The sequence below is a fragment of the Osmia bicornis genome, chromosome 4 (assembly GCF_907164935.1).
Source record: "Osmia bicornis bicornis chromosome 4, iOsmBic2.1, whole genome shotgun sequence".
Taxonomy (NCBI): Eukaryota; Metazoa; Arthropoda; class Insecta; order Hymenoptera; family Megachilidae; genus Osmia; species Osmia bicornis.
Window position 1 is genome coordinate 11,349,653 of NC_060219.1, and position 26,693 is coordinate 11,376,345.

General features: G+C 28.8%; 5 protein-coding genes across 19 annotated transcripts; 2 read left to right on the forward strand and 3 right to left on the reverse strand.

The window, feature by feature from the left end:
* The first annotated feature begins 43 nt into the window (after positions 1 to 43).
* On the forward strand, positions 44 to 3,804 carry LOC114875135 (conserved oligomeric Golgi complex subunit 5). Of its 2 annotated transcripts, none has more exons than XM_029185100.2 (15): positions 44 to 301; positions 382 to 474; positions 550 to 674; positions 745 to 964; positions 1,024 to 1,166; positions 1,246 to 1,512; positions 1,615 to 1,735; positions 1,799 to 1,916; positions 2,011 to 2,151; positions 2,234 to 2,617; positions 2,705 to 2,830; positions 2,915 to 3,023; positions 3,090 to 3,311; positions 3,397 to 3,615; positions 3,712 to 3,804. In XM_029185100.2, exons 1-14 carry the CDS (start codon positions 262 to 264, stop codon positions 3,580 to 3,582), a joined length of 2,295 nt encoding a protein of 764 aa, XP_029040933.1. In that variant the 5' UTR covers positions 44 to 261; the 3' UTR covers positions 3,583 to 3,615; positions 3,712 to 3,804. The 2 variants fall into 2 exon arrangements, with proteins under 2 accessions (XP_029040933.1, XP_029040942.1); XM_029185109.2 differs by having other exon boundaries at positions 3,397 to 3,611.
* On the reverse strand, positions 3,712 to 5,769 carry LOC114875197 (ankyrin repeat, SAM and basic leucine zipper domain-containing protein 1-like). The gene is made up of 8 exons (XM_029185208.2): positions 5,455 to 5,769; positions 5,260 to 5,382; positions 5,069 to 5,189; positions 4,890 to 4,995; positions 4,702 to 4,836; positions 4,276 to 4,631; positions 3,980 to 4,202; positions 3,712 to 3,906 (listed from the first exon to the last, which is right to left on the reverse strand). The coding sequence occupies exons 1-8, from the start codon at positions 5,543 to 5,545 to the stop codon at positions 3,766 to 3,768; spliced, it is 1,296 nt and encodes a 431-aa protein (XP_029041041.1). The 5' UTR covers positions 5,546 to 5,769; the 3' UTR covers positions 3,712 to 3,765.
* A 145-nt stretch (positions 5,770 to 5,914) lies between these two features.
* LOC114875097 (dedicator of cytokinesis protein 9) lies at positions 5,915 to 18,509 on the reverse strand. 8 transcript variants are annotated; one of them, XR_006829342.1, is made up of 29 exons: positions 18,265 to 18,509; positions 17,635 to 17,751; positions 17,205 to 17,383; positions 17,073 to 17,142; positions 16,442 to 16,882; positions 15,654 to 16,315; positions 15,400 to 15,561; positions 15,223 to 15,332; positions 14,884 to 15,137; positions 14,555 to 14,796; positions 14,392 to 14,491; positions 13,950 to 14,321; positions 13,685 to 13,882; positions 13,457 to 13,603; positions 13,198 to 13,384; positions 13,095 to 13,124; positions 12,291 to 12,469; positions 12,011 to 12,219; positions 11,507 to 11,914; positions 11,128 to 11,428; positions 10,869 to 11,028; positions 10,618 to 10,778; positions 10,207 to 10,536; positions 9,967 to 10,132; positions 9,521 to 9,783; positions 9,087 to 9,444; positions 8,717 to 9,008; positions 8,240 to 8,635; positions 5,915 to 7,966 (listed from the first exon to the last, which is right to left on the reverse strand). XR_006829342.1 is itself a non-coding variant. In XM_029185070.2 (28 exons), exons 1-28 carry the CDS (start codon positions 18,361 to 18,363, stop codon positions 8,401 to 8,403), a joined length of 6,387 nt encoding a protein of 2,128 aa, XP_029040903.1. In that variant the 5' UTR covers positions 18,364 to 18,509; the 3' UTR covers positions 7,975 to 8,400. The 8 variants fall into 8 exon arrangements, 7 of the variants coding, with proteins under 7 accessions (XP_029040903.1, XP_029040886.1, XP_029040879.1 ...); XM_029185070.2 differs by lacking the exon at positions 5,915 to 7,966 and having other exon boundaries at positions 7,975 to 8,635; positions 9,982 to 10,132; positions 15,253 to 15,332; XM_029185053.2 differs by lacking the exon at positions 5,915 to 7,966 and having other exon boundaries at positions 7,975 to 8,635; positions 15,253 to 15,332.
* An 86-nt stretch (positions 18,510 to 18,595) lies between these two features.
* Positions 18,596 to 22,387, forward strand: LOC114875179 (protein phosphatase 1L). Of its 4 annotated transcripts, none has more exons than XM_029185185.2 (10): positions 18,732 to 18,835; positions 18,908 to 18,996; positions 19,174 to 19,263; positions 19,448 to 19,693; positions 19,773 to 19,970; positions 20,590 to 20,883; positions 20,974 to 21,130; positions 21,218 to 21,348; positions 21,438 to 21,745; positions 21,829 to 22,387. In XM_029185185.2, the coding sequence occupies exons 3-10, from the start codon at positions 19,228 to 19,230 to the stop codon at positions 21,911 to 21,913; spliced, it is 1,455 nt and encodes a 484-aa protein (XP_029041018.1). In that variant the 5' UTR covers positions 18,732 to 18,835; positions 18,908 to 18,996; positions 19,174 to 19,227; the 3' UTR covers positions 21,914 to 22,387. The 4 variants fall into 4 exon arrangements, with proteins under 4 accessions (XP_029041010.1, XP_029041001.1, XP_029041018.1 ...); XM_029185194.2 differs by having other exon boundaries at positions 18,908 to 18,967; XM_029185177.2 differs by lacking the exons at positions 18,732 to 18,835; positions 18,908 to 18,996 and adding an exon at positions 18,596 to 18,697 and having other exon boundaries at positions 19,126 to 19,263.
* A 324-nt stretch (positions 22,388 to 22,711) lies between these two features.
* Positions 22,712 to 26,242, reverse strand: LOC114875209 (cysteine protease ATG4B). 4 transcript variants are annotated; one of them, XM_029185252.2, is made up of 10 exons: positions 25,892 to 26,242; positions 25,525 to 25,708; positions 25,289 to 25,459; positions 25,031 to 25,208; positions 24,874 to 24,953; positions 24,617 to 24,768; positions 24,442 to 24,520; positions 24,193 to 24,347; positions 23,935 to 24,103; positions 22,712 to 23,772 (listed from the first exon to the last, which is right to left on the reverse strand). In XM_029185252.2, the coding sequence occupies exons 2-10, from the start codon at positions 25,631 to 25,633 to the stop codon at positions 23,705 to 23,707; spliced, it is 1,161 nt and encodes a 386-aa protein (XP_029041085.1). In that variant the 5' UTR covers positions 25,634 to 25,708; positions 25,892 to 26,242; the 3' UTR covers positions 22,712 to 23,704. The 4 variants fall into 4 exon arrangements, with proteins under 4 accessions (XP_029041085.1, XP_029041093.1, XP_029041102.1 ...); XM_029185260.2 differs by having other exon boundaries at positions 25,880 to 26,242; XM_029185269.2 differs by having other exon boundaries at positions 26,174 to 26,230.
* Between the last annotated feature and the right edge of the window lie 451 nt (positions 26,243 to 26,693).

Genomic DNA, 26,693 nt, shown 5'->3' on the forward strand with positions numbered 1-26,693 from the left:
TATTTATGTTTACATACGTATTTATTGTATATATGTATATATATAATATCGGTATTACAGTTACAACGTTTCCGTAAAATACTAATGGAAATAAATACGATACAATTTATATTAGTATAACAAATAATAAGAAGAATCAATGTACTTGTAATCTATCCGAAATAAATCCGAAATATAAATTGATCGAATACTTGAAGCTTATACGGTGTCATTCGGTACTTTTCCCCTTCGGTTTGTATTTTTAACATTATTAATCTGATAATGGATGAAATTAGCAATTGGGAAGAAATAGAAACTGATGGTAATTTATTTTCAAGTAGATGTTTTAAATTATATATAACTGGTATCCTTTTAAATATACATACATAATATGTTTTTCAGATTTTTTAAAACAGTTTCTTGATGGTAAATCTAAAAAAGCTGATGTTAATCAAGTACTGTCGGTAGCTAAACAAATAAATAAGTTAGGACAAGGTAAGTAACAAAATTAAAATATTAACTGGATATTGTTAAATTATGAAACATATTTATACGTACTCTTCATTTTAGCTATCGAAATACTAAACAGCGAATTACAAAAACAAGTGTTAGCCAATCATGAAGATTTATTATCGCAAGCAACATGGGTTGAAAAATTGGAAGGAGTGCTTTCAATAATGCAATCTCATGTTCAGGTAAAAATATCATTATTATATATGTAAATAAATATACATTTTTAAAATAGCAGTGGTTATTTTATTTTAGAGCTTGTTATCAGCTGTAGAACGTTTACGTGGAAAGATTGTTGATCCTTTTAACAGAATTGAGACACAAACAGTTGTTTTAGCAAGACTTCATGAGACTTCTGATTTGTTAAGGAGAGTTGCTAGAATGCAACATTTATCAAAACGTTTATATTCTCAAATGACAAATAATGTACAAGGACCTGATATTATAAAAGCTGCCAATAGTCTTCACGAACTAGGTATATTAATCTTATGTTCTTATCAATTTGATATTTTATAATATTTTATAAACTTTTAGAACAGTTAATGATGGATACAGATTTAAATGGCTTAGATGTTATAGCTGATGATCAGCAAGCTGTAAAAGCTCATAGAATGACAGTACAAAGACTAGCAACTCATACATTAACTCAAGGTTTACAGACAATGGATAGAGGAAAAGTATATACTTAAATAGATGTGAATTTTTGCAAATGATATTGTTCTGTACAATTAATAATTATAAAATTATAACAACCAGATTAGTACAGCTGTACAAGTATTCGAAAATTTAGGAATTGTAAATGGAGCTATAGACAACATTATGGATTCTGCTTTATCTGAAATTGAAAAGATTGCTACAGAATCTTTAGATGTGACTTTAGCATCGAATCATGATTTTGGAAAAAGAGGAGCACCTGGAAGGGCTGCCATCCCTTCTCCTGGTTCTTCTGGAAATTTACGTACACGAATTTGGGAAAATCTTGAAAGACTTTTTCAAGATACGCTGTATACACATTGTTTACAAGTAGCTGTACAATTTTATTAGATGTAGAAAATAAGAACTTTCTTAATATCTAATTATTTATTTTTAACATTCAACAACATCTGCTTGTGTTCATGATTTTAGATTGAATTATTACAAAGAATATTATTAGAACACCATATAAAAGGATTAGACGAATTATCGCAAAAATTTTGGGACAGAGTGAATTGTCTACTTTCCAAAGTATTAATCGAACGTGCTCAAGGTAAATTGATTACTGCGCTCTGTTTTCCTGCAAGAATTAAATAAAATATTTTTGCACTTTCAGGATCATCATTTGTAAAACAGGCATTAGAAGGTGAATATCCAAAATTTTTAAGAATATTTTTAGATCTAAGTAAACGATTAAAAGAAAGATCACGAAGTATTGGCATATATCATATTGAGTAAGTATAAAAATATTTGAATAAATGAAAAAAGAAAAAGAAAACTTTAATTTGTGCAACATAAAATGTATAATTCGTTTTCAATTTTCCGTAGTCGTAATGTATTATTACCTTTTGAAAATGCATATTTATCACGTTCTGTATCGCGTTTATTGGACCCTGTACATACTATGTTTTCTGGAGAGGGATTACCGACGCAGGATGAAATTGATAGTCTCATACGCACAGTAACAAAGTAAATTGAAACATACGTATATATATCTTTGTTACTACTGTTACAATATATATGTATTAAATATTTATCATTTTATTTATAGCGAATTGAGTGTATCGTTAGTTGACGATGGTCTTTCAATAGTGGTTGCTCGAAATGTAGGCAAGGCTATAAGACTTTTCTGTTTAAAATGTGAACAAGGATTACTCGTGGGTGGAGAAGCTAGTCAAGTGATTGATTCTCCTACTACTGTACAACAGACAAACGTGTTACTTGCAAATCTGCTCTATTATCTTTCTAGTCAAATAAGTCGTGTAATAGCAAATTTATCTACTGGCTTACCATCCGAAGGAAGCACGGTGATTACTGTAGCTCTTAAAGAAACTGATGAATTAACGAAAAATATATTATCGCCATTGTTGGCTTCTATCAGTGATGCCATTGAAAGTATTATTTTAACGATGCACGATGATTCAGAATTTCGAGAGTAAGTATTGTATTTTTCATGTGAAAATATAAGAAAATACATTTAATTATTATTATCATCATTTAATTATTTTTTTTTTTCATACAGTCCTAGTAGTCCTTTGGGAAAAGAGATAAATTGTTCGCTTTATATGCGTGAATTACAAGGATTTATTTTAAGATCTGTAAACACATTTCTCGTACCATATAAAAATCAAGCGGTTGTTGCCGAATGGTAAGCAAATTACAATTAGTTATGTTTTGCATTAAGTTTGTAATTAATTAAAGTTAAACTACGTAACTTTATTGTTTTTTTAAGCTGTAAGACTGTTGCTTCACGGTGCATTGAACTTTTCCTAAGACACGCTTGCTTGTTAAGACCATTAACAGATTTTGGGAAAGCAAAGCTTATCGCTGATTTCAATCAGGTATGTAAATAAATGATACGTCATGTCAGAAGATAATGTTCAGATTTAAACGTAATTTTTATTTAGATAGAAGTAGCTGTTGCTCCATTATGTAGAGGTGGACAACTCGGATCATCGGAACAACAACAGTATAGAACACTAAGAGCATTGAAAGCATTGATTCCGTTTAATCCTGATGAAATTGTTCATAAAATTTTAGAAGATGATGGAGACTGCGGCATACCCCGTTCTCTCGTTCTTTCGCATTTATTTTCTACAGCACCCCCTGAATTAGTGTCTCCGCATCAGGTATGATTATGTAAATTTACATTATAATTTTTCTTTAACGAAACTGAATTATCTGGATAGTGAATTTATAAACTCTCATACTTAGAACGCAAATTGGTCGGTGGGACGACTATCACAATGGATGGATAATCATCCAAAAGAAAGAGATAGAATAAGCTTTTTTAGCGGAGCTTTGGAACGTTATCAATTAACTGTCAGACAACAGAATCTTCCAACATTTCATCCCTTATTTCCATTAATGAAAAAATTAACTAATTCAAATGGACATTAAAAATCTAATGCGTATGTTACGAAAGATATGTATGTACGTATTTTATTAAGTGTTTTTCAGATTTATATATAAATACAATAGAGTATGTATTTAAATTCTGTATAAATAATTTATTAATAATGTTGACAGCATATTGTAGGAGGGTTCGAGGTAGATGAAATCACAGTTTCGTTAAGTGATCAACTAATAAGTTTGAATATATACTCTTTTAGAGAAATATATTCCCACAGTAAGTGTAATACCTAAAAGTATAGACCAATTAATCCTATGGTTTTTTGGACAAATATACGTCGCTGGTGTACCAATATTATCATCCTTTCGAATCTACATTAAAATAAAGATAGTTTTGGACAAAATATATTATGTTTAAATATAAGATATGTATACTTATATTTACCTTTTTCGAGAGTGCTCCCATTTGTTCAAGTTCCTTTTTGAGCACGCATAGAGTTTTTTGTGTTTTTACAATTTCTTCTTCATAATTAGACATTTGTTCTTTGGTTAAATGTATATTGTTATCATTTGCTTTTAGTAAATCGTTCTTAATATGCTCAAAACTAGTGCCGATAATTGCAACCTGTTTGGCTACTGTACCTAAAGAAACTATACCGTCATATAATCTGAAAGAAAGGGATGATAGCAATTTCTCACATTTTATTTTTGCAAGATTATAACATTTAAAAGCAAGCATACGTATAAGGTAAAGACTTATCGATTGCACCAATACTCTGTATACTCCATTTTTTCCTATGAAATTTATGAAGATGTTCTATAAATTGAATTCTATGTGCATTAATTTCTATTCCTAATCGGCAGAGGTCTTGTTCCGTTAACTTTAAAAAAGCTTTAAGGCTCGTCCCTTGAAAGATGTAACTATACTTTTCTAAGCCCATTCCATGTAAAATTGTATATACGTCAAAATCTATAGTTTTATTGCTTATATTAGTTAACAATGGAAACATATCCATCCAATTATACATTTTAGCTATTTCATAAGTAGGTATGGTTTCTTCTTCTACTTCTTCATTAAAATGTAATAAAGATAGAATCTATAACAATTATATGAACATTATTTTGTATTTTATATCATATTAATGTATAATTTACATTTTAACTTACTTTATCATATCCTTTCATAGAAGCTATATCTCTAGCAGTTAAATCATTAATGTCAGTTAATGCAACATTGGCTGTATTTTCCACTAATATTTTAACTATTTCTGGTTTGTTAGCTATTATGGCATACATCAGAGCCTAGAAAAAATATGTTTGTAATTCTATACATTGTTATCATCAGAATTACTTACAGTTTGTTTTCTATTGTCGTATGCATCAATATTTTTAACATGTTTTATTAGTTCTGCCACAAATTCTGGTTCTTGCGACATAGAAGCAAACATTAGAGGTGTTTGTCTAGAAAAATATTAATTTATAGTTATCAAAATTAGCATAATGTTTCACAAAACACATTAAATTTTTTTGTTACTTTTGCTTATTGCTTGCATTTACATTAGCACCTGCTTTTGTTAATAACTTTAAACACGTTAGGCGAGTTTCCACTGTATTTTTTGAGGAATTGCATAATATCATTAATGGGGTATATCCATCTGCAACATAATATTATTTACATAAAACATCATTTTATGTAAAATAAAAAATGAAAAACAAGTAAAATACCTTTATGTTTATTAACATCAGCCCCATTCTTTATAAAATAGTCAATAACTTCTGCTTGTGCACCTGATGCAGCATATAAGAGCGGTGTCCATCCAGTACATAAAACGTCATTTATGTTGTATACTATGAACAATTATAGAAAATGATGAACAATTATAAATTGTTACTATTGCTATTAATATAAAAAATCATTACATTCAAGATATTTGTGAATAACTTGGAAATGTCCCATCATACATGCATTTATCATGTTAGATTCAAACATTTGTTTCTCATCGATCTCCATATTTTTTCACTGATATAATTTGGTCAATATTTGATGTTTGAAAAAGCTTTTACTTGCTCTAAAAACTCGAATAAGTCAACAAGAAAAAGGTTTGATCCTTTGCATGTATTTAAACAGCAAGTGAAGTATTGACTAGTTTTCTTATTTTTTTAAAGCCTTTGAATTAATTGCGAGGGGATTCTTTCTATGTAAATATGTATTTGAGATCGTAGAATCATTTGGCGGCCTCAGAAAATCCTAGAAATTCCTCATTTTGCCAAAAAATTGAATTTTCTATTTTATTTTTTCCTAAGTTACCGCTAGATGGGGCCATCTGTACCGTTTTCGGCGCGGAGGATAGTTTCAATTTTAAATAAAGACACAAATTTTCAAAGCAAATTTTATATTTTTTTAATACAGTATTTGAGATTATCTATGTATTAGAATTAGGATTATATTTACGTTACCTATGCAACTTATTTAATTTTGCTCACACACACACTCACACATAATCTCTTTTAGTTCCACTTTTCTTTACAAAATCTCATGTCAAATTATTCAAATAATGTGTATTGTGCGATTAAGTAACATTCTAAAATCAGACTTATTTTCAATCTTTAATTTGTCGCCTTTAACATATTGTTGGACAACATACTAACTATCATTTATTCAAATTTTTGCAACTAAAGAGGCACTGTATTACAAAAACATTTTTTTAACTTTTTCTTTAATGAACGTGTAAAATTTATAAAATGTTTCTATGACTTAATTTCTTTCTTAAACAAGCAATACATTCAAATTAATTATAATTATTTTCACATTCATTGTTAAAGAACTTTACAAACGAACACTTCTTGAATTTGCATTTAAAAAGAATAATAAAATTCGATCATTCCGTTGTATTATACATTTTTTTTTTAACTTACACTTTATCTCCTAGAATTCAGTTTTCCAATTAACAATCTATAATTCTAAAAGCATAATTTCTTCTATTTCTAACATTATTACTTATAGAATTAATCACTATTGTGAAAAATAACTATTCAAATATTTAGACACTGATGTTAATTTACACGGTGAATAATGTGCCATGACACGCATGTTTTACAACCTTCGACAGTCAAATGTTTCTCATTATTTTGTAGTTTATCCATTTTGCAACTAAATGCTAGGTACTAGTATAATGTATATCTATTCAATATTCTTAATTTGGATATTGTATACTTTTTGTTCAGCCTTTTTTCATAATATTATAAACATAAACTACTGTACATCCATTAGAAAAATTTGTCAATTGCAATTTTGAAAATAAATGTAATAGTTATAATGATATTACAAATTAATCAACATATATGCCGAAGCTTCCTTAACGAATAAATTAAAACAATTGTTAGCATATAATTATTACATACTAAAATTTATAATCCAAATATTTTAGATTATCATAAGCTATTTTTTGTTTGCACAAGCGGTTTTGTACTACGAAAATTGCGAGAGTATAAATCACATAATACAATATACAAATGTGATTAGTAAAACATTTTGTAAGACAAAGCTTTATGTTAAGCGATAAATAACAATATTCAATTATTAAAACAATGTTTTATACATACTAATTACAATTATATAAATTTCTTGCATTATAAACTTTGCAGAATTTTTCATATTAAAACTATAACGCAATTAATATTTCATTTCAACAAATTTAAAGAAATCGTACAGAGTGCGAATTAGGTAATGTACCCTGCTACGAATTTATCACAAGAAAATTATATAAAGAAGATATACACCCAATGTGAAATAAAAATAATTTTTCAAACACTCGTTACAATTATTTTCTTTTTGTTAAGTACATAGACCATAACATATGATTATATCAATATTAAAAATATTAGATGTAATTATAAATTTTTGTGGACATACAGTAGCATGCAGATATTATTTGTATTTCTTCATTTTACTTTTGTAATATCGATAAGAAAAAGAAGATGAAATGATAAAATGTTAAATTTGTATAATTGTGTGATCACAAAATACTCTCTCTTTGTTTTTAGTTAATAGTAATATTTGCATAAATATAAAATGATCGCTGGCTACATCTTCTTTGCATAATACGCGAGTACATAGAATAAATTATACAAATATATACAAATTAAGTTCTACACATTTAACATATTCTAATATACAAATCATTCAATTCTTATAAAATATTATACGCGCATATAAATGCCCCTTCAGGTGCTCAACACCAAAATATATTATATTTAACTACATTTAAATGTATCTATAATGTTCATAGAAACTATGTATTGATGTAGACAGTTATAAATCTTGCAGTTAGGAAAAATGCAGTAAATCTTTTGTAGAAATAAAATATCTAAATGTTATTTCTATTTCTTTCTCTAACTTTTCTGGCAATATAGTTTTCTTAATTGACATAATCTAAAAAAAAAAAAAAAAAATATGGCAGTGATCAAGAGAACCTTTGCAATTAGGCCTCAGAATAATACTTTGATACTGATCAAAGAGAATATGTGTTAATTTGTTATAAAATTTTGGTGTTTTCTTCATTCTACATTATCACTCATAATTGTTAACCATGTAATAAAATGAATTAAAAAATTAGTAATGTATAATTTAGTATATAATAGAACAAAAAAGAACTTTGACTATAACAATAAAATTTAAGTAGGTATGCAGTAATTTGTTACTTACTATTATGACGATAACATTCAATAATCCATAATTAGTGACATAAATGTTTTTGAGCTCAAGCAAATCAACAATGGGTTTTATATGTATGTACAACCCAATTTGTACTGTTTACTTACATAAGAAAAGCTAATTGCGAATGAGCTTAATTAATAACTTCTGTTTTAGGCTGTACTCGTATGACTATTAGCACCGCTAATAACATTAAATAAAGCAGCGCTGTTGCGTTTAAAATTTCCAACCTGTTCGTCAGGCCAGATAGGTTCGCCAAATAACGACGATAAATTTTGACATAGTTTTTGATAGTTCTCTCGTAATACTTCTTGATATTCGTGTTGATCAGACGTAATTAACTTACTATTTATTTGAAGAGCTGTATAACATATTTTAACAAATTCTCTGAAAATTAAGATACACATTAAGGCGAAATTTTATGTAATAAAATATTCAAATTTAAATAAGTACATAAGAAAGATTTACCTAAATACATCTTTTAATTCTTCAACTTTATCATCCGGATATTGTGGAGAGAGCGCAGGATCTAAAAATGCAGACGCATATGCGAGTGGTCCCGCATTCACGGTAACGCATATACTTCCTTGCAACCTTAATTGTAATTTTTTCACATCCGTTGGACCTATAAGGGCCACATCTTCTAGTTCTTGCACACGTTGGCGCATTTCATCTAAAGCAACTTCAATTGGACTTAGTTCCATTATACGTTTTTGTATTACTAAGATTCGTTTTTTAATGTATGGGAAAGAATATTGTGCTGAAATTACAAAATACATTTTGCATTATTCATATCGTATTTTCAACATAGAAAATATTTCTGTACGTAATTCTATACTTTTTAAAATTGTTCTTCGCTTCCATTGCTCTTCCGGGCTACCTCTTGCTTTCCCTTCTTTAGTAAACGGAGTTTCAAACATAAAAGATGATATATTGTGATTTTGCTCAAACTCCGTTTGCCGTGTTTCTAATTCAAATTTCTCGAAATAAGCTGTCACGTGTGTCACTTGAATATATGATATTTTCGGATCTAATTCAGTTATGTCAATAGGTACAGAATCCATGATCATTTTTACATTTTCTGCACCAAATTTTTCGGAATATAAATGATGCAAACGCTCAGAAATTTCTGACAAAGATGTAATTTTTGGCTCTTTATAAATATACTCTTGTCCATTTTCTTCTTCAAAATACGCCTAAAACACATACTCTTGCTCAAATTCAAACTAAAAATGAAAAAATATACTTCCACATTGTTAGAATAATTCTTACCGAACCGAAAAATGCAACTCTATAAAACCTCCCAAGAAGTCGTTTTCCAGACTTTGTAACTTCAACAATTTTATTACAAGCCTGTGCCAAATGTGAATAACAATTTGCTAGAGCTTCGTAATTTCGTTTTTCTTCATACATAGGAACTATTAATCTATACAAATGTCCTAGAAGTTCGAATCGCTCTGCTTTTTCCAACATGTCTGCACAAACTTCTAATTGTTCAAGAAGTATATACTCGTTATAATGAATATCTTGTACGCCTAAAATAATCACCATTATACAATTATAAATTTTCATGCCGAAAACAAACGAAGAAGAAGAAGAAGAAGAATTCGTGTAAATTAATAATAATGATTTTTAAATTATAAATTACAAAAAGAAAAAAAAAAGTAATTGAAGAAGAAGGAAATAAATAAAAATAATAGAAATAAGACAATACAAACATGTGCAAAACATACAAATCTCACCGGCATCAAGTTTAAGGCTACATTCATCTCTGGAAATATTTTCAGATATTTTGTCAAAAGCTTCTGCTCCCCATGAATGAACATTTCTTAATTTTAAATATTCGGCCATTAATGCTGCGATATGTAATTGACAACAAGCAGCCTAACAGAAAAGATATGTTACAGAAACGTCAAGTAAAAAAAGAAACCTTCTAAATTGTATATATGTATATACACCTCTGAGAAATTTCCATCTCTTGCATGGTTCCTAGCCATAGTTTCCAACCACGTATGCCTTAATTCTGGTGTACTAGCGTAAGAATTAGCCAGACTATGTTGCAAGTCTACTAACATTTCAGGATCATTATTATGTTCTCTCATTTGGGCTGTCGCCATTAACACAGTACGAATCCTTTTATTAAGATCTTTAACTTCAACTGGAAAACCAGTCCCCTTCATTACTTTATCCGATGAAGCGTAACTGTTTATTAATGAAAGCGATTCCTGGAATCTTGAGTTATTCAGTCCAATAACGTTTCCAAGCATTTGAGAAACGGATATTATCACCTATGTAAAATAATATTTAAAATACTGTTAGAAATTATGTAAACGAATGTAAGATAGAAATTACTTTCTTAAAACACTTACTTGTAAGTGAACTCTTGTCAATCCTTTCCTACTTGTGAATTCAAAATTACTCCTCATGAGAAGATAAAGTAAAGCACAAGACTCCTGTCTTATACAACTTAATTTACTATTACAACAACGTAATAACTCATAACATAAACGTCCACACAGTACAGCATTTCCTGTAAAATCAATAATTGATAAGAATTCCTTACATATTTTTTATTTTAATTTTCTTACAGAAATATAAGGAAAATGTAAAAAAATCGTACCTTGAAAAAGAATAATAGAGTAATTATTTAAAAAAGCTCTAAAACTAGCAAAAACATGACGCAGTAAAGTTTCAGATTGGCCAACTTGTAAAAATGATAAATAAATACTGAATACTTTTTGCATTATGGGATTATCACCATCCGTTGCTAAAAGTACATCCTATAAAAAGGAAGAAAAAAAAGAAAAGGCATTTTAAAGAGACATTGTAGATTACAAAATATACTATGATATTCAGTTTTTTATAATATTATTTTATACCTTAAAATGAATACAAAATAATCCTAAGCAATCTAATGCAATAAGACCAACTTCTGTAGCCATATTTGCTTCTAAAATAGCTTGATGTACTTTTCCACCGTCGGTTTCAACAAGATTTTCTCTGACTATAGTATTATGCGGTTGCAAAGTACTAGTAGCTGGTGCATCAGTAGAAAAATCAGGAGGTGCCATTCTGGCTGGTAACGTCATTGCTTTTGCTGTTCGTGGTTTTCCTGAACTGTTTGCTATATTTGTAGATATTTGTCTTTTCCCAACATATTTAAAATGATGAAGACTCATTCTGAAATAGAAAAATAATACATGTAAATTACCTTGAAATAAATTTTATAATAACTAATATTTCCTAATATTTACTTACTCTATCACTGTAAAGAAACTTAACATTTCACAATCACTGCATTGTTGCAACCAAGCAATAATTTGATGATCACCCAAGTATTTTATAACAAATAAGAAACAAAGTAAGATATCTTTAACTTCTGATGACTGTAATTTGTCGCATCTGGGCGATGATTGGGTTACGCTTAAAGAACGAGAATGTCGTTTTTTCTCGTTAGTACCGTTTTCAATTGGTTCACGAATAATGGTAGTTTCTTGAGATACGTTTGATTGAGAGGCACCAGACATTGTTGAAGTATCTGATTCTATACTAGTACAGGAATAACCATTAACTAAACCTTGACCTGCTATGGCAGCAAAATATGTAGAATCTCGTAGATGCATTGATGCTCTTATCGGAGACTGAGTATCCAAATGTATAGTAAGCCTATATATATATATTATTTTATAATAAAAATTGTTCAACGTGATTTTTTTTCTTTTTTTAAGCAAGTAGTATGTTATAATCAGTGTTATAGTTTACCTGTGAACTGATTTTGGAGTTCCAACTGTTGTAATGTTACTAGCAGTATCTTTGTTTGCCAGAAATGAACTACTAGTTGATATTCTATCAGTACCATTTTGCTTAATCTCTGTTTTACCGTTATCGTATACGGACTGCAATCTATGCAAATTTTCCAATACAATACCAAGCCATGGTATATAAATAAATGCTATTCTACTTAATTGACCCTGTAATATAAAAATTGATGTTACATGTATGGATAAAGATGGCACAGAACAATAATCTGAAATCAGTTTACCTTATTTTGATATCTATCGTCCAGTTCATGCTTTGCCATTAAATCTCGTAACGTGGCTATAGCTACTTTTCGAATTTGTACAATTTCATTCAGAGATGTTTTAACTTCTTGCATTAATAGACCAACCAAAAAATGATGTTTGCAAAAGTCTTCTGACAAACAGTACTCATTCATTAAATCTGCAATGAATATTTTATATTAATACAGTTATTGTATGTACAATGATTTTAAACAGTCTGATAGTAACAAAATATGCACATACAGGGGCCACCTAAAAATATGAAAGATTAAACGAAATAAAAAATAGCTTAAATAAAATTTCTTTACGTGATATTTCAGTTTCAAATTATATACATACTAAAACAACAAACAAGTATCATTTAATTAAAATCTATTACTTTTTTCATAATAATAAGTTACTCCATTATAATACCTGTAACTTTACAAAATATGTATTTGCAAATTCATGCAACTTTTTCATATATTATAAAAATACATTTTAAAAAAGAGTGTAATATTTTATAGAAAAACATGGTGTTTAAAACATAAAATGTGTGTTAAATCTATCTCATACATATTGTATAAATATAAAATATTTTGAAAATTTTATTTGATAATTTTTGGTGCATTTTATTAAAACAGGCTTGCATAACAACAAATAAGAATGGCATGAAAATGTTTTCTAAACATATACTACTAAATTGATAGTGATTAATATTATGAAAATTGCGTGAAACTGCTCCCATTCACTATGGCTACAGTTACAAATCACATTAAAAGACGGGAGTGTATGACTTAACATACCATCACATTCTGGATCACTCTCTGTATCTTCTGAATAAAGCATAAAATGATTATGTTACCAAGTAGTAAATACTAAATAGAATATAGGATTACAGAATTTTACCTCTGGAAGTGATTCGTGATTGCATCATTGGTAAGTTGAAAGATACATAATGCTCATGGGAACAAATTATTTGCAAGAATGTAAATTTAAAGTCGTGTAGTGTACGTTGATCACCAGGTGAAAAGTTATCCACGTACAAATTAATTAGGCGAAACACGAATCCACGATCCATGAATGTAAGACATCGCTATATTGCGTAGAATGCAAGAGATTAATATAAAATATTTTACTAATTTACTTAATATAGATTTATACTTACCTTTAAAAACTGGGCAAGACTTTTGTTTAATTCGTGAGTTTCAACAGGCATTTCTTTATACTTATTCATTAAATAAGGCATAATAACTTCCACTAAGTTTCGAATTTTTTCATGATATTCTTTTGAAAATCTTTCATTTCTATGCATCTATAAAAAAAAATGAAACCGAGTTAAACTTCTTTTTCATAAATTATGATCAGTTTAATTAAACGTTACTGAAAAATTTACTTTTATCCTGCCTGTTGAAAGCAAGTGTTGCGCCATGCTTTTGATCATTATTTCAAAAAAGAAGTTCGAGTGATGCATAAACTTGTTTACTACTAAAAAGTCAGTATTATTTGGTTGTAATAATGTAGGAAGATGTTTTCCTAGTTGCTCGTGAACAGTTACACTGCCATTTCCTTGAGAAGGTGGTACAAAAACAAACTATAAGATAAATTAAAATTAATGAACTGACTGAAATTGAGGAATCATATTTGTGAACAATTGTTACCTTAATGTAAGCCTGAAGCGTTTCTTTTCTACCAGCATCGTGCACCATATTTATGAAATGTATCAAAACTCTTATAATATATAATCCAACTTCTTCGTTAGTGGTATAAGTTAACAATGCAAATAATTGATTCAGTATGGTAGGAAGAAATGTAATGATAGTAACTAGTTGTACTGCATGGGCAGCTTTCAAAATTTTACATGTTTCTGAATCTGCTGGTACTGCTCCAATTTTCATATCCAAAATCCGTTCCATATGAGCAAATAAATTATGTAAATGTACATCACGAGTAAATACAGTTGAAATTAACTGAAATGCTACTGTAAATACTGGCCGCTGGGAATCAATCCATACGATTTCCGGTCCTGCATTCTGAAAAATTACAAAATTATTTTCTGAACTATATCAAATTTATATTATTTAAATTTAATTTCAATTTTACCCCTTTTCCTAGCCCAAGAGGTTGTATCGACAAATACCCAGGAGGTAAATGCGTTGCCACTGGTAATATCTGTACATTCATATCCATATCCACATTTAATCTGTAACAGATATTTTAATTATGTAATAGATATTTTGTATTATTATCATTCAAAACGTCGTACCTTCCTTTGTGTAACAACGGAGACCAAGCATACCCAACACAACTTTCAACTCCATTTTCTTTTTTCTTATTCATATCACAACTTATATGGTAGAAAGAAAAAAGTAAATGATGCTTGGAGTGAAGTTTTGTCGGTAATCGTATTTTAATCTCTTCGTACCACGAAGGAACAGCGTTGTGATGTAAAACTGCACAGGATGCTCGTAAACATAAAAGTGGAGAACCAGGTCTTCCGTATATACACTGTTATAAAAATATACAGAAAACATTAAGATTTTTATCATTTCTGGAACAATTTAATTATGTTATTTAAGCGTACATTATACATACTCTTAAAGGTGCAGCATTTTCACTATCATCATCTCTTAGCTCAACGATACATGCGATATTTCTAGCTCTGGTGAATATTTTTTGAGCATCAAAGCAAAGAGTTTGCGGATACACGTAAAGATGATTAATATACGTGGTGTATGGGTGAACATCTTTCTCTGAAGTACTTTCAAACTCTGCAATTTCAAGAGTTGGTTCAGATGTTGGTGGTAATGGAAATGGTTTCAATGCTGCTAAGGACGTAGATAACGTATCTAGAAAAAAAGAAAAAAAAAGAAAAAGAAAAAAGATATGAAAAACAAATTAAATCAATCGTTTTATTATTTGATATGTAAGTACATGCTATAATTATATGCCAGGTACACATACTATCAGGTAATTCTGTAATTGACTCAATTTTTATTTTTAACCAACCAGGTATCACAGTTAATTTACTAAGTTTCTCAGGCCTGCAATGAAAGGTATTAAAAAGATATTCACACATAACTTAATACATATATTCCTGTTAATACGAACTTTCTGTATTCCGAAAGAAGTTTCAATAATTCATCATCTTTTATTTTATTCCCTTCTTGTCTATAAATTGCTGGAAAATCTGATGAAACATCCAGTTCATTACTATATAATCTAAATAATGGTCTAGCAGCCCAAGCAAAGGGCATTCTATAGTTTCCCAATCTAAAACATTTCAAATTAAGTAAGATTTTATACATACGTATGTACATATAGAAAACTATATATTTTTTAAGAACAATTAAATGTACATTTACCTTTGGCAGCATGCTCTAACTTGTTTATGTACCTTTAAACCTAAACGTGGATCTTTTGTAGCTCTTAAATATGGTTCAGAAGTTTGACATATGTTCCCTTGCAATATTTTATCTATTCTTACAACCAAAAATATGTCAGGATGAGGATTACTAATACTGAATATAGCCTGTTTTGGGTATTTAATCCAGTCTAATGGTATACTTTTCAAATCGTTTGGTAATTTTACATCCTCTGTAGATTCAGTCATAATACCTATAGGACTTAATTCTTTTGCCATTCCTTGAACAACTTCGTGATTAATATCAAAGTGGAAGTTTTCGGTAAGTTTTCTACCGTGTCTTGCATCATAAAGGCTCAATGTTGTCTGATACGGTTCTACCTGACACAATGACTCTTTCTCATCTATTGGCGCTTGCAATCTAAATTTAAGACTTTCACACTTAACAAAAATTCTTTGTCCAAATTGTTCTTTATATGGATCAATGTTGTGTTCACTAGAATTGCCGGATTGTTGCTTGCTGTGCGGAATATTAGGGTAAATATTAAACAATCGTTTACGATTTTCACGTCTCGCCAATGCTATACTGGTATCAGTTTCTCTGGAATATTTTATTAACTGTGGATTCATACTTTGTTCCAATCCTTTCAACGTTCCATAAACCTATGGATAGGAATAATAATAGAAATTTTTAAGTGAATTATATACATATTGTATAAATAATTTGTTTAAATAGCTCATTAAATATGTGTAGTCTCCGTGAATGTCTTTTAGTCTTATTTTTAATACCTGCATCGGTTGCGGAGAGGGAGGAGGTGTATTGCACGCCCTTTCTAACGAAGCAGCACGCTTTTCTTCTTGCTGTTTATAATGCTGTAATACCGAGCTTAACTTTAATAACCAATCCTGCATATCTGTTTCATTATCCGCTGCTAAAGTATACGATTTATGAGTCCCGCTCATTCTTAATTCAAAACAGTATCTTCCACGTTTTGGATTTCTGACAACCTCGGTGCAAAAGTCCATTACTATCGTTAATTTGGCTTCTCCCTTTTTTTCATCTTTAAAAAGCTCAAGAATATATGTGCCATCAACTTCTTGTCTGAGATGACAAAATCTTCTTTTGAATGATTTCGAACCGATATTTGCAAACATACGGTCACTACTACCAATTTCTGGTCCTTTCATCAAATAGCCTTCTTTTGTTATCCCATTACTCTTTGTTAGTTCCTAATAAAATTAAACATCCCCTCTGAATTCATTTAGTTTGATAATATTTTAATAATATTAGAGAATTAATACAAATAAGTTGTATAGTAACAAATTTTAATTGCAATTTTAACAAATGCAATCTGATAAACAATGCTGCAATAAAATGTTACCATAAAATTTACATTGAAACTTCATCAACTTAATTTACCTCGTCAACTTGGTCTACTTCTGTATCTATTTCATATACTTCATCTTTTAGATCATCTGCTTTTGCTATTCTAAAAATGAAAAAATACTCCAAGATTAAAATACCCTTGTTATTATAGAAATAAACACATACTTGGGCAATTCAAGATAAGTTCCACTATAGGTTGAATATTTATAATGTATAAGGTTCCAATTAGATGTGTAGCTTTGTAAACATTCTTTTGTAAGTAGGTTTTCTTCTCCTTCCTCATTGTCTGAAGTTTGTGATACTGTTGGTACAAGGGTACGAAATCTTCTAGGTAATACCACTTGCTAGTTATAAAAAGACATATTGAAATATTATTTTTTAAAACAGCTACATAAATAATTAAGATTAAACATTATATTTATGTATATTTCTTTTAAATAAATTGAAACATTTAAGGAATTTATTATGCTTCAAGAAAAATTTGATGAATTCCAATTCTCTTAGCTTCCTATACATATATGAACTCAGTTATTTATCTATTCATACAGGATGTAAGGTTTGCTAAATAGATAAGAAGTATTAAATTTAAACTCACTGAAACATCATCCTGAGGATATAGAAGAAGCTCTCTCTGTGGATCATTTTGTAATAAAGTTTTGTTTTTTAATACGAAACTTTCAAAATCTATTGGTTCTACTAAATGTGGCTTATTCTGAAAAAAAAATAAATAAAAAAAAACTGTATATTAATTTACATTATTAAAAAACTTGAGAGTACATAATATTTATGCTTAATTAAAACTTAAATGTCAATTCTTATAATTGTGCTATTAAAACGAATACAATTTATTCTTAATTTAAAGAAATAATTAATGAATAATATCTATACATACAAAAGTGTTTTTTAAGATACCATAAATGGATATGTTTCAATAAGAATAACATTATCCTTGTTTGTGGATAATTTCACGTTTAAGCTTGTTATAAGATAAACTAAAACAAAACTAAAACAAAGTTTAGTACGTTGAAAAATTTAGTTATCAGTAATTATCATGAATAATGAATTAATGATATTAAAAATACTCTGATAAATAATTCCAAGGAAATCATATTTTCACTGTTATCAATTGTAAGAAAGCTGTCGTATAAGAAATTGAAATATAATTGAAAAAAATAAAATAAAGCGGCAGAAATGTATCGAGAATGAAGGATGTCGGTAGGCCTACCTGTACAGTGCTCTCGCGTACTACCTGAGAGACAGTTTCTCGTAATTGAGCGGCCATGCCCGGCTTACCTAGGCCACGAGTAAACTTTCTTTCACTCATCTTTCCCGATGATACATTGATCTTATCATCGTATGCCAATAAAAATAATCACAATCATTACGCATAGTTATTGTACTCGACACAACTAACCACTCTTTTATATTGCCGCGGCCATATTTTCGCGGCTTCTACGATCACGTCGTAGCCGTAGCGTAGCAATATGTATATGATAACTCTCCTCCTCCTCCTCCCTATGCAGTTTGCAATAGTTGCTGCGTCTATTGTATCATATTGTATATCCGGTGTATGTAGTATATCTGCTCACATACAACGTATCCTTCAATTGTATTGTAATTCTGTTTTATTATAACACATGCAACATAATTGAAACCCGGTAATTATTTTTCGAGAAATCTTGAATATAAATGTTACTTCAAAATTGGTGCATCTTTTAGAGAAATTTAGATTATGTGTATATTTTATTAAATCATATATTTTCTATTATGTTATGTGATGTATTGTCAAGTATCAGGTATAGAACTAAAAATGTATATACAATTTTACAAATGAAGAAATTTACCGATAACATTTAATTGTTATATAGGTACAAATAGAACAGTATACTGTTAATAGTAAATGATGTAATTACAGTCTTAACAATGCTGTATGTATGCCTCTATATAAAGTTACGACGTGCGTTTAACATAAAACTGCAGTAACGTTTATGATTCATTATTCTCTACTGTAGATCCGCTATAAACTTTAATTTCTTATTTACTTGATTTTTTAAACATTACTAATGTAATTTCTACACATATTTAGGGTTTAATCACATCGGTGATTTGATAAATCATTGTCGGTTATTTGCAGTGATTTGGATTTCTAAGAAGCTGATTTTATTCAAAGTGTTTTTGGTATCATATTATGGATGACGAGCTTGAAGATAGGATTTTGTATCAGGTGATTTATATGTATATTTTTTAAATACAAATTTATTATGAGATACAGATATTGTATACACATTTTGTCTGTAATTTTCGTATCACGTATATTTGTATTAAAAAATAGTCTGTATATAAAATAGTCTTGGCTATTGTCTATTATAAAGTTAATTTTTAATGTGCTTTTTCTGATTGTTTAACAGACATACGTGTCACACATGAAGCTGGTGTCAAAATTTGCAGTGGGTATTCCCACTGGATTAAATGCTGGGATAAATACCCCTTTGGGTTATTTTTGGAGAATCATAAGAGCCTATGCCTTAAAGCCAGAAGTGTTAATTTGTGGTGTGGTTTTGGCAGTGGTTCTATTTTATATACAAGCTGTTGATCTATGGAGTCGCTCTTTATTAGGAAAAATTCAATATACGCTTGGTCGTACCACATCAAAGGTATCTACCATAAGAAATGAATTATAGAATAGTCTATTATTGAAAGAAAAGATAATTTTCATAACAGATCATTTAATAGGTATCAAAACTACAGTTCTTGGTTAATGACTCTGTAAGTAATGGAGTAAAACTTAGCTGGGAGCTAAAACAGGGTTATATTGCTGCATATGCTGTTCAAGGTCATAGAGCACGTATGGAAGATCGTTTTGTTGTAAATGAAGATATGAATAACACGGGTGTATCATTATTTGCTGTATTCGATGGGCATGGTGGAGAAGTAAGTTTAATCACATCCTATAATTTGTTCTAGCATAACAGAAAATTAATTAATTATCCATTAACGTTTTCATTTTTCATTTAACATTATAGTTTTAAAATTGTTAAACTTATGATGTTACATGGTCTTCCAAAATTGCAGATTTGAAACACACAGAGAAGGTAAAATACATGTTTTTTTTTTTTTATTATAATGGTACAGTTGTAAAATAAAATTATAATATAAAAGCATAGAATACAAAAATAGTGTTTATTAAGCCTGTAATGCATTTATTGAATAATTATGTTATTTTGAAAGTTAATGTATCATTTACTTTGAATGTATTGTACATCAATATAGATTTATGCAAAATGTCGTGTCATTATGTTCCTGCAGTTATTCATATGGTTATCATGTTAATAGTATTATTAACATTGTTCATAACATTTTTTCCATAATAGAGTAAGTGCATGTAATCATTTCGTTGGATATTATAAAAAATGATAATTCATCATAATCACTATTTAATACAACAGCAAAGAATACTAATAATAGTATATCAACTATTTTGAATGTATTTATTATAATATAGAAATATAAAATAATATTTTGTTTTGTACTTTTCTTTGTTTCTTCATAGTTTGCAGCAAATTATGCACGTGACAAACTTATTCCAAACATTAATCGAAAAGTGATCGAATTAAAAGACCTAATAGCTGGTAAAGCACCGCGTGTACCGGAAGACACGGATAAGATTGAAGAACCAGAACAGAAAGAAGAAAAAAGCGATACAGGAATTCCAGAACGCAAAAAATCTTTTCGGAAAACTGTAAGCACTTCGTTGACAGATGATTGCATGAAGAAAAATGTTGGGGTAACTGATCCTGAATTACTTGACAAATTAGATAGTTTGTCAAGACCAATTACGAGAGAGGTACAATAAATATACATATATGTATACATATGTATAATTCCTTATTATACATATATTATATATAAACATATTTCTTATTTAAACTTTAAGGTAAGACCATGTAGGACAACAGAAAAACCAACAAAAGTAGATATTACAAATTATCTTGATGGAAATAAAATAAATTACGGTAGATTACTAACAGACGAAGTGTTGGCAGTTGATAGATTATTAGTTGAAGCTGCTAAGAAAAATATGGATGTAGCTGGTAATAATAATTATTTTTAATAAATGCGTTTTACTTACTAACTTACTTGTAATTTGAAATAATTTCATCAAACTTGTCATATTGTAGGTACAACTGCGTTAATCGCTTTATTAGAAGACAATAAATTAATTGTAGCAAATGTTGGAGATTCGAGAGGTGTTATGTGCGATGGAAAAGGCAATGCAATACCTTTGTCTTTTGATCATAAACCTCAGCAGGTATATTTTTTTTTTGTGTGTGTAAAATAGAGAGTAATTTATTTTGTGCATTATTAAAGTGTATCTATCATTGTAAAAATCACTGTCAGGAAAGAGAAAGGAAACGAATAAATAAGGCTGGTGGTTTGGTAACATTTAATGGTGTATGGAGGGTTGCTGGTATATTAGCCACTTCTCGAGCTTTAGGAGATTACCCATTAAAAGACAAGAAATTCGTAATTGCTGATCCAGATATTTTAACTTTTGATCTTAGCGATCATAATCCGATGTTTATTGTTTTGGCATCAGATGGTTTATGGGATACTTTTACAAACGAAGAAGCAGTAGCATTCATTAAAGAACGTATAAACGAACCACACTTTGGAGCAAAAAGTATTACATTGCAAAGTTACTACAGGTAAAATAGTACATTATAATATTTTTAACTGTTTTTGTATATTATATATTTTATTTATTTATTTATATTCTTAATATACACAGGGGTTCTGCTGACAATATTACTGTAGTTGTAATTAATTTAAAAGATCGTAAATACAGTATATCAGAGACCAAAAAGAATCAATAATGTTTTAAGTGTACAGCGAATTTCTACAGTCTTTTCCAAAGGTATTCTAGTCACTGATTGTGCATTAACGGCTAAAGTATAAACTTGGAAAGATATAAATGTGCTCTTGTTGAATGTACAAATAGATGTTTCAATCATTCAACTATTTTCTGTTAGAAAAAAGTATGTTGTTATCTTATATACCGTCCTGATCTTATTTATCGTCATGATTTGTTCCTATACATTGCACTCAATATTTTATAAAATCACATCTTGAATAATCTTTATAATTTGTGACTTTTCTATACATAAAGATCAAAAAGAATTACAGTTTCAACACGCTTGTTAAAATGAATTCTCTGTTTGAATAGCAGAGTAATAATTTACGTTTACTCGTCTGTGTACATTATACATATATTGTTATAATAATGACTTAAATATATGTAATGTATATAAAATTACGTACATACTAGAATAAAACTTTTAATCAACGCCTATTGTATTTGGAATTTTTAAATATACATTATCCATTATTAATGAATCAAATGTATAAAGGCACGTGTCACGTGACCTCTCCGATTTAGCCGGTTGGTATTACAGCAGATTTTTCTGCACAAAAATGGTAATACCCATAGATACACGGCTGGCCGATTAAATTGAGAGGGCGCTTTTTGCTAATTCTGTATTCTATTCTGAATGTAAAAGAAATAGTCATCTGTTGCATTGTACTTGAAAAAATTTAAACGCTGTATATTTTTTAAGAAACATTATAAAAATGTAGATATATTTATATTACATTGCAGTAAATCTTATCACAACTTGAATGTAAATTCAACTTATATTTAATACCGTAACACTCAAAAGCTTTTCTTCATTGTTAAATATTTCATAATATAATTTTAGCTATTAATTCTCTGCAACTTTTACAAATATTATTTTGTGAGTATTTATATTATTAATTTAATTAGTTCTATAATTTTAGATCATTATTAATGTAATCAGTACACTGCATAAACTAATATCAAAACTATACTTTTTTAATGATAACGTTCGCTTTAATTGTAGGCATTAATATTTAAAACGTGCAAATATTATAATGTCGCAAATAACCGTCGCGTTTTAAATTACATAGCATATGAAAGTTAATTTAAATTTTTACACTCTTGAATTTAATCCTATTATCTTAACACAGTAGAAATTATATGTATCGCTGCATATTAAAATTTTCATACATGTTATTCATTACACAAGGCAAAGGCATTTTAAGGACGCGAGTAATCTTGATTTTCAACTTATTTTGCCATCAGTAAATGATAAACAACAATATAAATATCTAACTACCTGTAAATGCATAAATATTACGTTTATATTAATTTAATTAATATACAAAAATAAAGATATACTGCATTATATGTATACAAATACATATAAAAGCTAATATTTCCTTATAGCTTGAACTTTAAAGTTTTTGACTATTTTTATGGTCATTCAGATTAAAAGTATATGGATACTGAATTAACAACATATATGTATAACACATAGATCACTCATGTCCAAAAAATTTAAATATAAGTAATATATACAATATTTGAATTATTTGGTATAAATTATTTTATTATTCAACTGCTAGTACTGAAATAGTACTAGTTTAAGTCAAATTTGTATATACACATGTATATTTTATAAATGTATAATATAAAATATATATGTATATATTGAATGAATAATTGTATTTTATGTACGAATGGACCATTCTCGATATTATGTACATATTATTTATATCGCAGACTGTTGTTAATTAATGATTAAATGTCAACCTAATAATTCAAAATCTTCATCAGATGTATCATACTGTGGATCAATGTGTTCGAAATCTACAACTATAAAAAATGTTATTAAAACAAAGAGACAATAACTCTGATGTATTATATTTAATAATAAACACTTATAAAATAAATGATAAGTGAAGAAATAATTTATATAGTAAGAGAAAAGTTGTAAAAAAAATGTTATATAAATTATATTAATGTACAGGAACTTACAACTTGGAGCTGCTATTGCTTCTGATGCAGCAACATCTTCGGCTGGTGACCAATGTGCCAGTCTTTCTGCACATAATTCAAGCAAAGGTTGCTTTTCAGGAGTTATCAATTCTTCTTGAATAATTTTACATAAAGTTTTGAAGTCTTTTTCAGTTGCACAGAAGAAACACTGAAATGAAGTAAGTTATTTACTCCATGAAAATGTATTTCACATTAGTAATATAAATTTTGAATCTACGAGTTTAATTTTTTACTAACAAGTGCTACAGAGGGATCCATTCCTGTAATAGGAATACGACTAGCAAATTTACAATGATAAGTAGCATCCATTTCGATCTCATCTTCTTCCACTTTTTTATCAACACTACCTGATCTTTGCGTTGTATGAGGATCCAAGTAGATTACTTCATTTCCTGTAAGTAAATTAATTATAAATACGTTTTAATCTATTTGAAATGATTTATAATCAAATTAAAAGATGCCGAAGACTCGATGAATTAAACATACCAACGCATCCTATGAAATATAACGCGAGATTGGGTTTTCCTCCTATCACTCCTAGAGATTGTGGGATTTTGAACGAAGTCTGAAAAATTACAGGTACGAATAAATTATCCTTAACTTCATTCATACTTGAATCCATGTTTAGCCATTCATGCAAGAACATTTATTTCTTTATTACTTTAAGCCCATTAATGTAGATAGGATTAATTTCGCTTAATCCAAGACGAAGAGGTATTAAAAGTAATAAAGGCTTCCATTGGCTAGGTGCTTTTAATGGTATATTACCATCTGCTTCTGCTGTTGTACCTCCTTCTACTCTACATTGCCTTACTATAAATATTTAATTAAACAGTGTGTTTTAATTCAGATGACTATATTATAAAGATAAATATAATAAAATAAAATAAAATAAAATATAGGAACAATAATACCTACAAATATCATTAACTATTAATGTATTGTCCAGAGCAACGTGTATTGTGATTGAACTCCATTCATCGTATATAACTAATTTTCTGCAAATTATGATTTAATGATACATCAAGTTTTACAGTTGAAAGCAATTGAAATATATAAAAAAAAAAATATGTACTTTAACACTTGTGCTATCGTATTAGGACCAAACCATTGTCCAACTTCTTTCCCTTCCGAAGCTCCCATTGATGCAATTTGATGAATAGAAAAAGGGGCAGTTCTTCTGTCTTCAAAACGTTCCAAAATTTTCAGGTACGTACTATTTCTAGTTTCTGGTGTCCATTGCCAATCTTTACCTATTTTTATACACTTGTGCTATTAAATTAGAACTGTAATACGTATGATGGGTGCAAAATTAAACAGAACACAAATGTACCTAAATGTAATATAATTAAAGCATGTCCAAGGACCATCTGTCCGCATCTTAACATACAGCCCCAACCTTTATCAGATGTAAATGTGGACGTGTAACCACCGATTGGTACAAAACCCTTACGATAAGTAAACCACAATTTGGACCTTATATCCCTACGAATTGCGTCGAGTTCTGAAATTTAAGATCTTACACACCCAATTTATTAAACATCTTTTCATTGTAATTCTTCAGTAAACCTTTTATGGCACTGTATTTTTTTCCAAGAATCCAAACTGGTTCATCTGTTTGCGGTATATCCTCTGGTTCGTCTGAAATATTCTGTGTGAAAAGGCTATCCATTTTCATAGATTTTCTAAATACTATCTATATATGTTGTTTCAAGTCCTTCAATATATCATAAAGATGAATTGTTTTGTTGTGCTATAAATATAAAAAAAAGAAAGTACAGTCCTTTCGATATATATATTTACGTATGTATATAAGAAAAAACAGTGGTTGGAGTAAGATTAAGCTTTTATACATAAATGTACATGTACAAAAAAAAAGGAAGAAAACAAAGAAATGAATAATGATCCTTGATGTATACAATACCAAAATACCGACCACCTTCGACTTGGAAGAATAGCATTGGTCATTGCTCGTAGAGCAAAGATTTCATTATTTTTATAAACGACGAATACAGTGTTGTTATTTCACTCTACAAGAATATTAACAATATCATGATAATAGCAACACAGCTGATTAATATGAATCTTGAAGATAGCGCAATGATCGAGGAAAGCGTGAATTCTTATGAATCGCAATACTTAAGTAGCACATTCATAAATAATACGTATAAAATGTATGTTATTTCGACTAAAAACAATTTATTTAAAAAAAGATGACCCGTTAAATGTCTTCCTATGTCAAATTCAGCACATATTGATACCCTATATTTTACATTTTTTAGTAGGGTATTACCTTTTTTTTACGCTAGATGGCATACAGCTTCGCATCAGGTAAACTTATGCATATGACCACGTGCATTGTATGTACCCCTATGCTCTTTAACTTACAGGTGCTTTATTATTCTTTTGAATCAACTGACAATTGACCACTTTTATCAATTTAAACAACTTAATTACAATGATTATACATTAGTAAAAAGATTATACATATATCTTATATTTCTATCAATACAATTGATTTATTTCAAAAGTTTTTAAATTTTCACTTATCTATTTTTGAAAAAGTCAAGTCTTACATAAAAGTATTATTATTATTAGTAAAAACATTATTACAAATGCGTATGCAAAGAATTTTATGATATACGTACATATATGTATAACAAACCATTTTATAGGGTGTAATGAATTTTAACGATGGTAACACGATCAATCGAAAACGAAAAAATATTTACAAATTA

Coding starts and splice junctions, on each gene's coding strand:
- LOC114875135 (XM_029185100.2), top strand. CDS start 262: ATGGATGAAATTAGCAATTGGGAAGAAATAGAAACTGATG. Junction 302..381: donor GGAAGAAATAGAAACTGATG/GTAATTTATTTT, acceptor TATGTTTTTCAG/ATTTTTTAAAACAGTTTCTT. Junction 3,312..3,396: donor AATTAGTGTCTCCGCATCAG/GTATGATTATGT, acceptor TCTCATACTTAG/AACGCAAATTGGTCGGTGGG.
- LOC114875197 (XM_029185208.2), bottom strand. CDS start 5,545: ATGGAGATCGATGAGAAACAAATGTTTGAATCTAACATGATAAATGCA. Junction 5,383..5,454: donor TATTCACAAATATCTTGAAT/GTAATGATTTTT, acceptor AATTGTTCATAG/TATACAACATAAATGACGTT. Junction 4,996..5,068: donor AATGCAAGCAATAAGCAAAA/GTAACAAAAAAA, acceptor ATATTTTTCTAG/ACAAACACCTCTAATGTTTG.
- LOC114875097 (XM_029185030.2), bottom strand. CDS start 18,363: ATGAGTGAAAGAAAGTTTACTCGTGGCCTAGGTAAGCCGGGCATGGCC. Junction 17,752..18,264: donor TACGCGAGAGCACTGTACAG/GTAGGCCTACCG, acceptor TTTTTTTTTCAG/AATAAGCCACATTTAGTAGA. Junction 11,429..11,506: donor AGTTTCTTTACAGTGATAGA/GTAAGTAAATAT, acceptor TTTCTATTTCAG/AATGAGTCTTCATCATTTTA.
- LOC114875179 (XM_029185177.2), top strand. CDS start 19,228: ATGGATGACGAGCTTGAAGATAGGATTTTGTATCAG. Junction 19,971..20,589: donor TCGATGGGCATGGTGGAGAA/GTAAGTTTAATC, acceptor GTTTCTTCATAG/TTTGCAGCAAATTATGCACG. Junction 21,746..21,828: donor ACATTGCAAAGTTACTACAG/GTAAAATAGTAC, acceptor TAATATACACAG/GGGTTCTGCTGACAATATTA.
- LOC114875209 (XM_029185252.2), bottom strand. CDS start 25,633: ATGAAAATGGATAGCCTTTTCACACAGAATATTTCAGACGAACCAGAG. Junction 25,209..25,288: donor TTTAATTATATTACATTTAG/GTACATTTGTGT, acceptor GTATAAAAATAG/GTAAAGATTGGCAATGGACA. Junction 23,773..23,934: donor AGCAATAGCAGCTCCAAGTT/GTAAGTTCCTGT, acceptor CATTTTTTATAG/TTGTAGATTTCGAACACATT.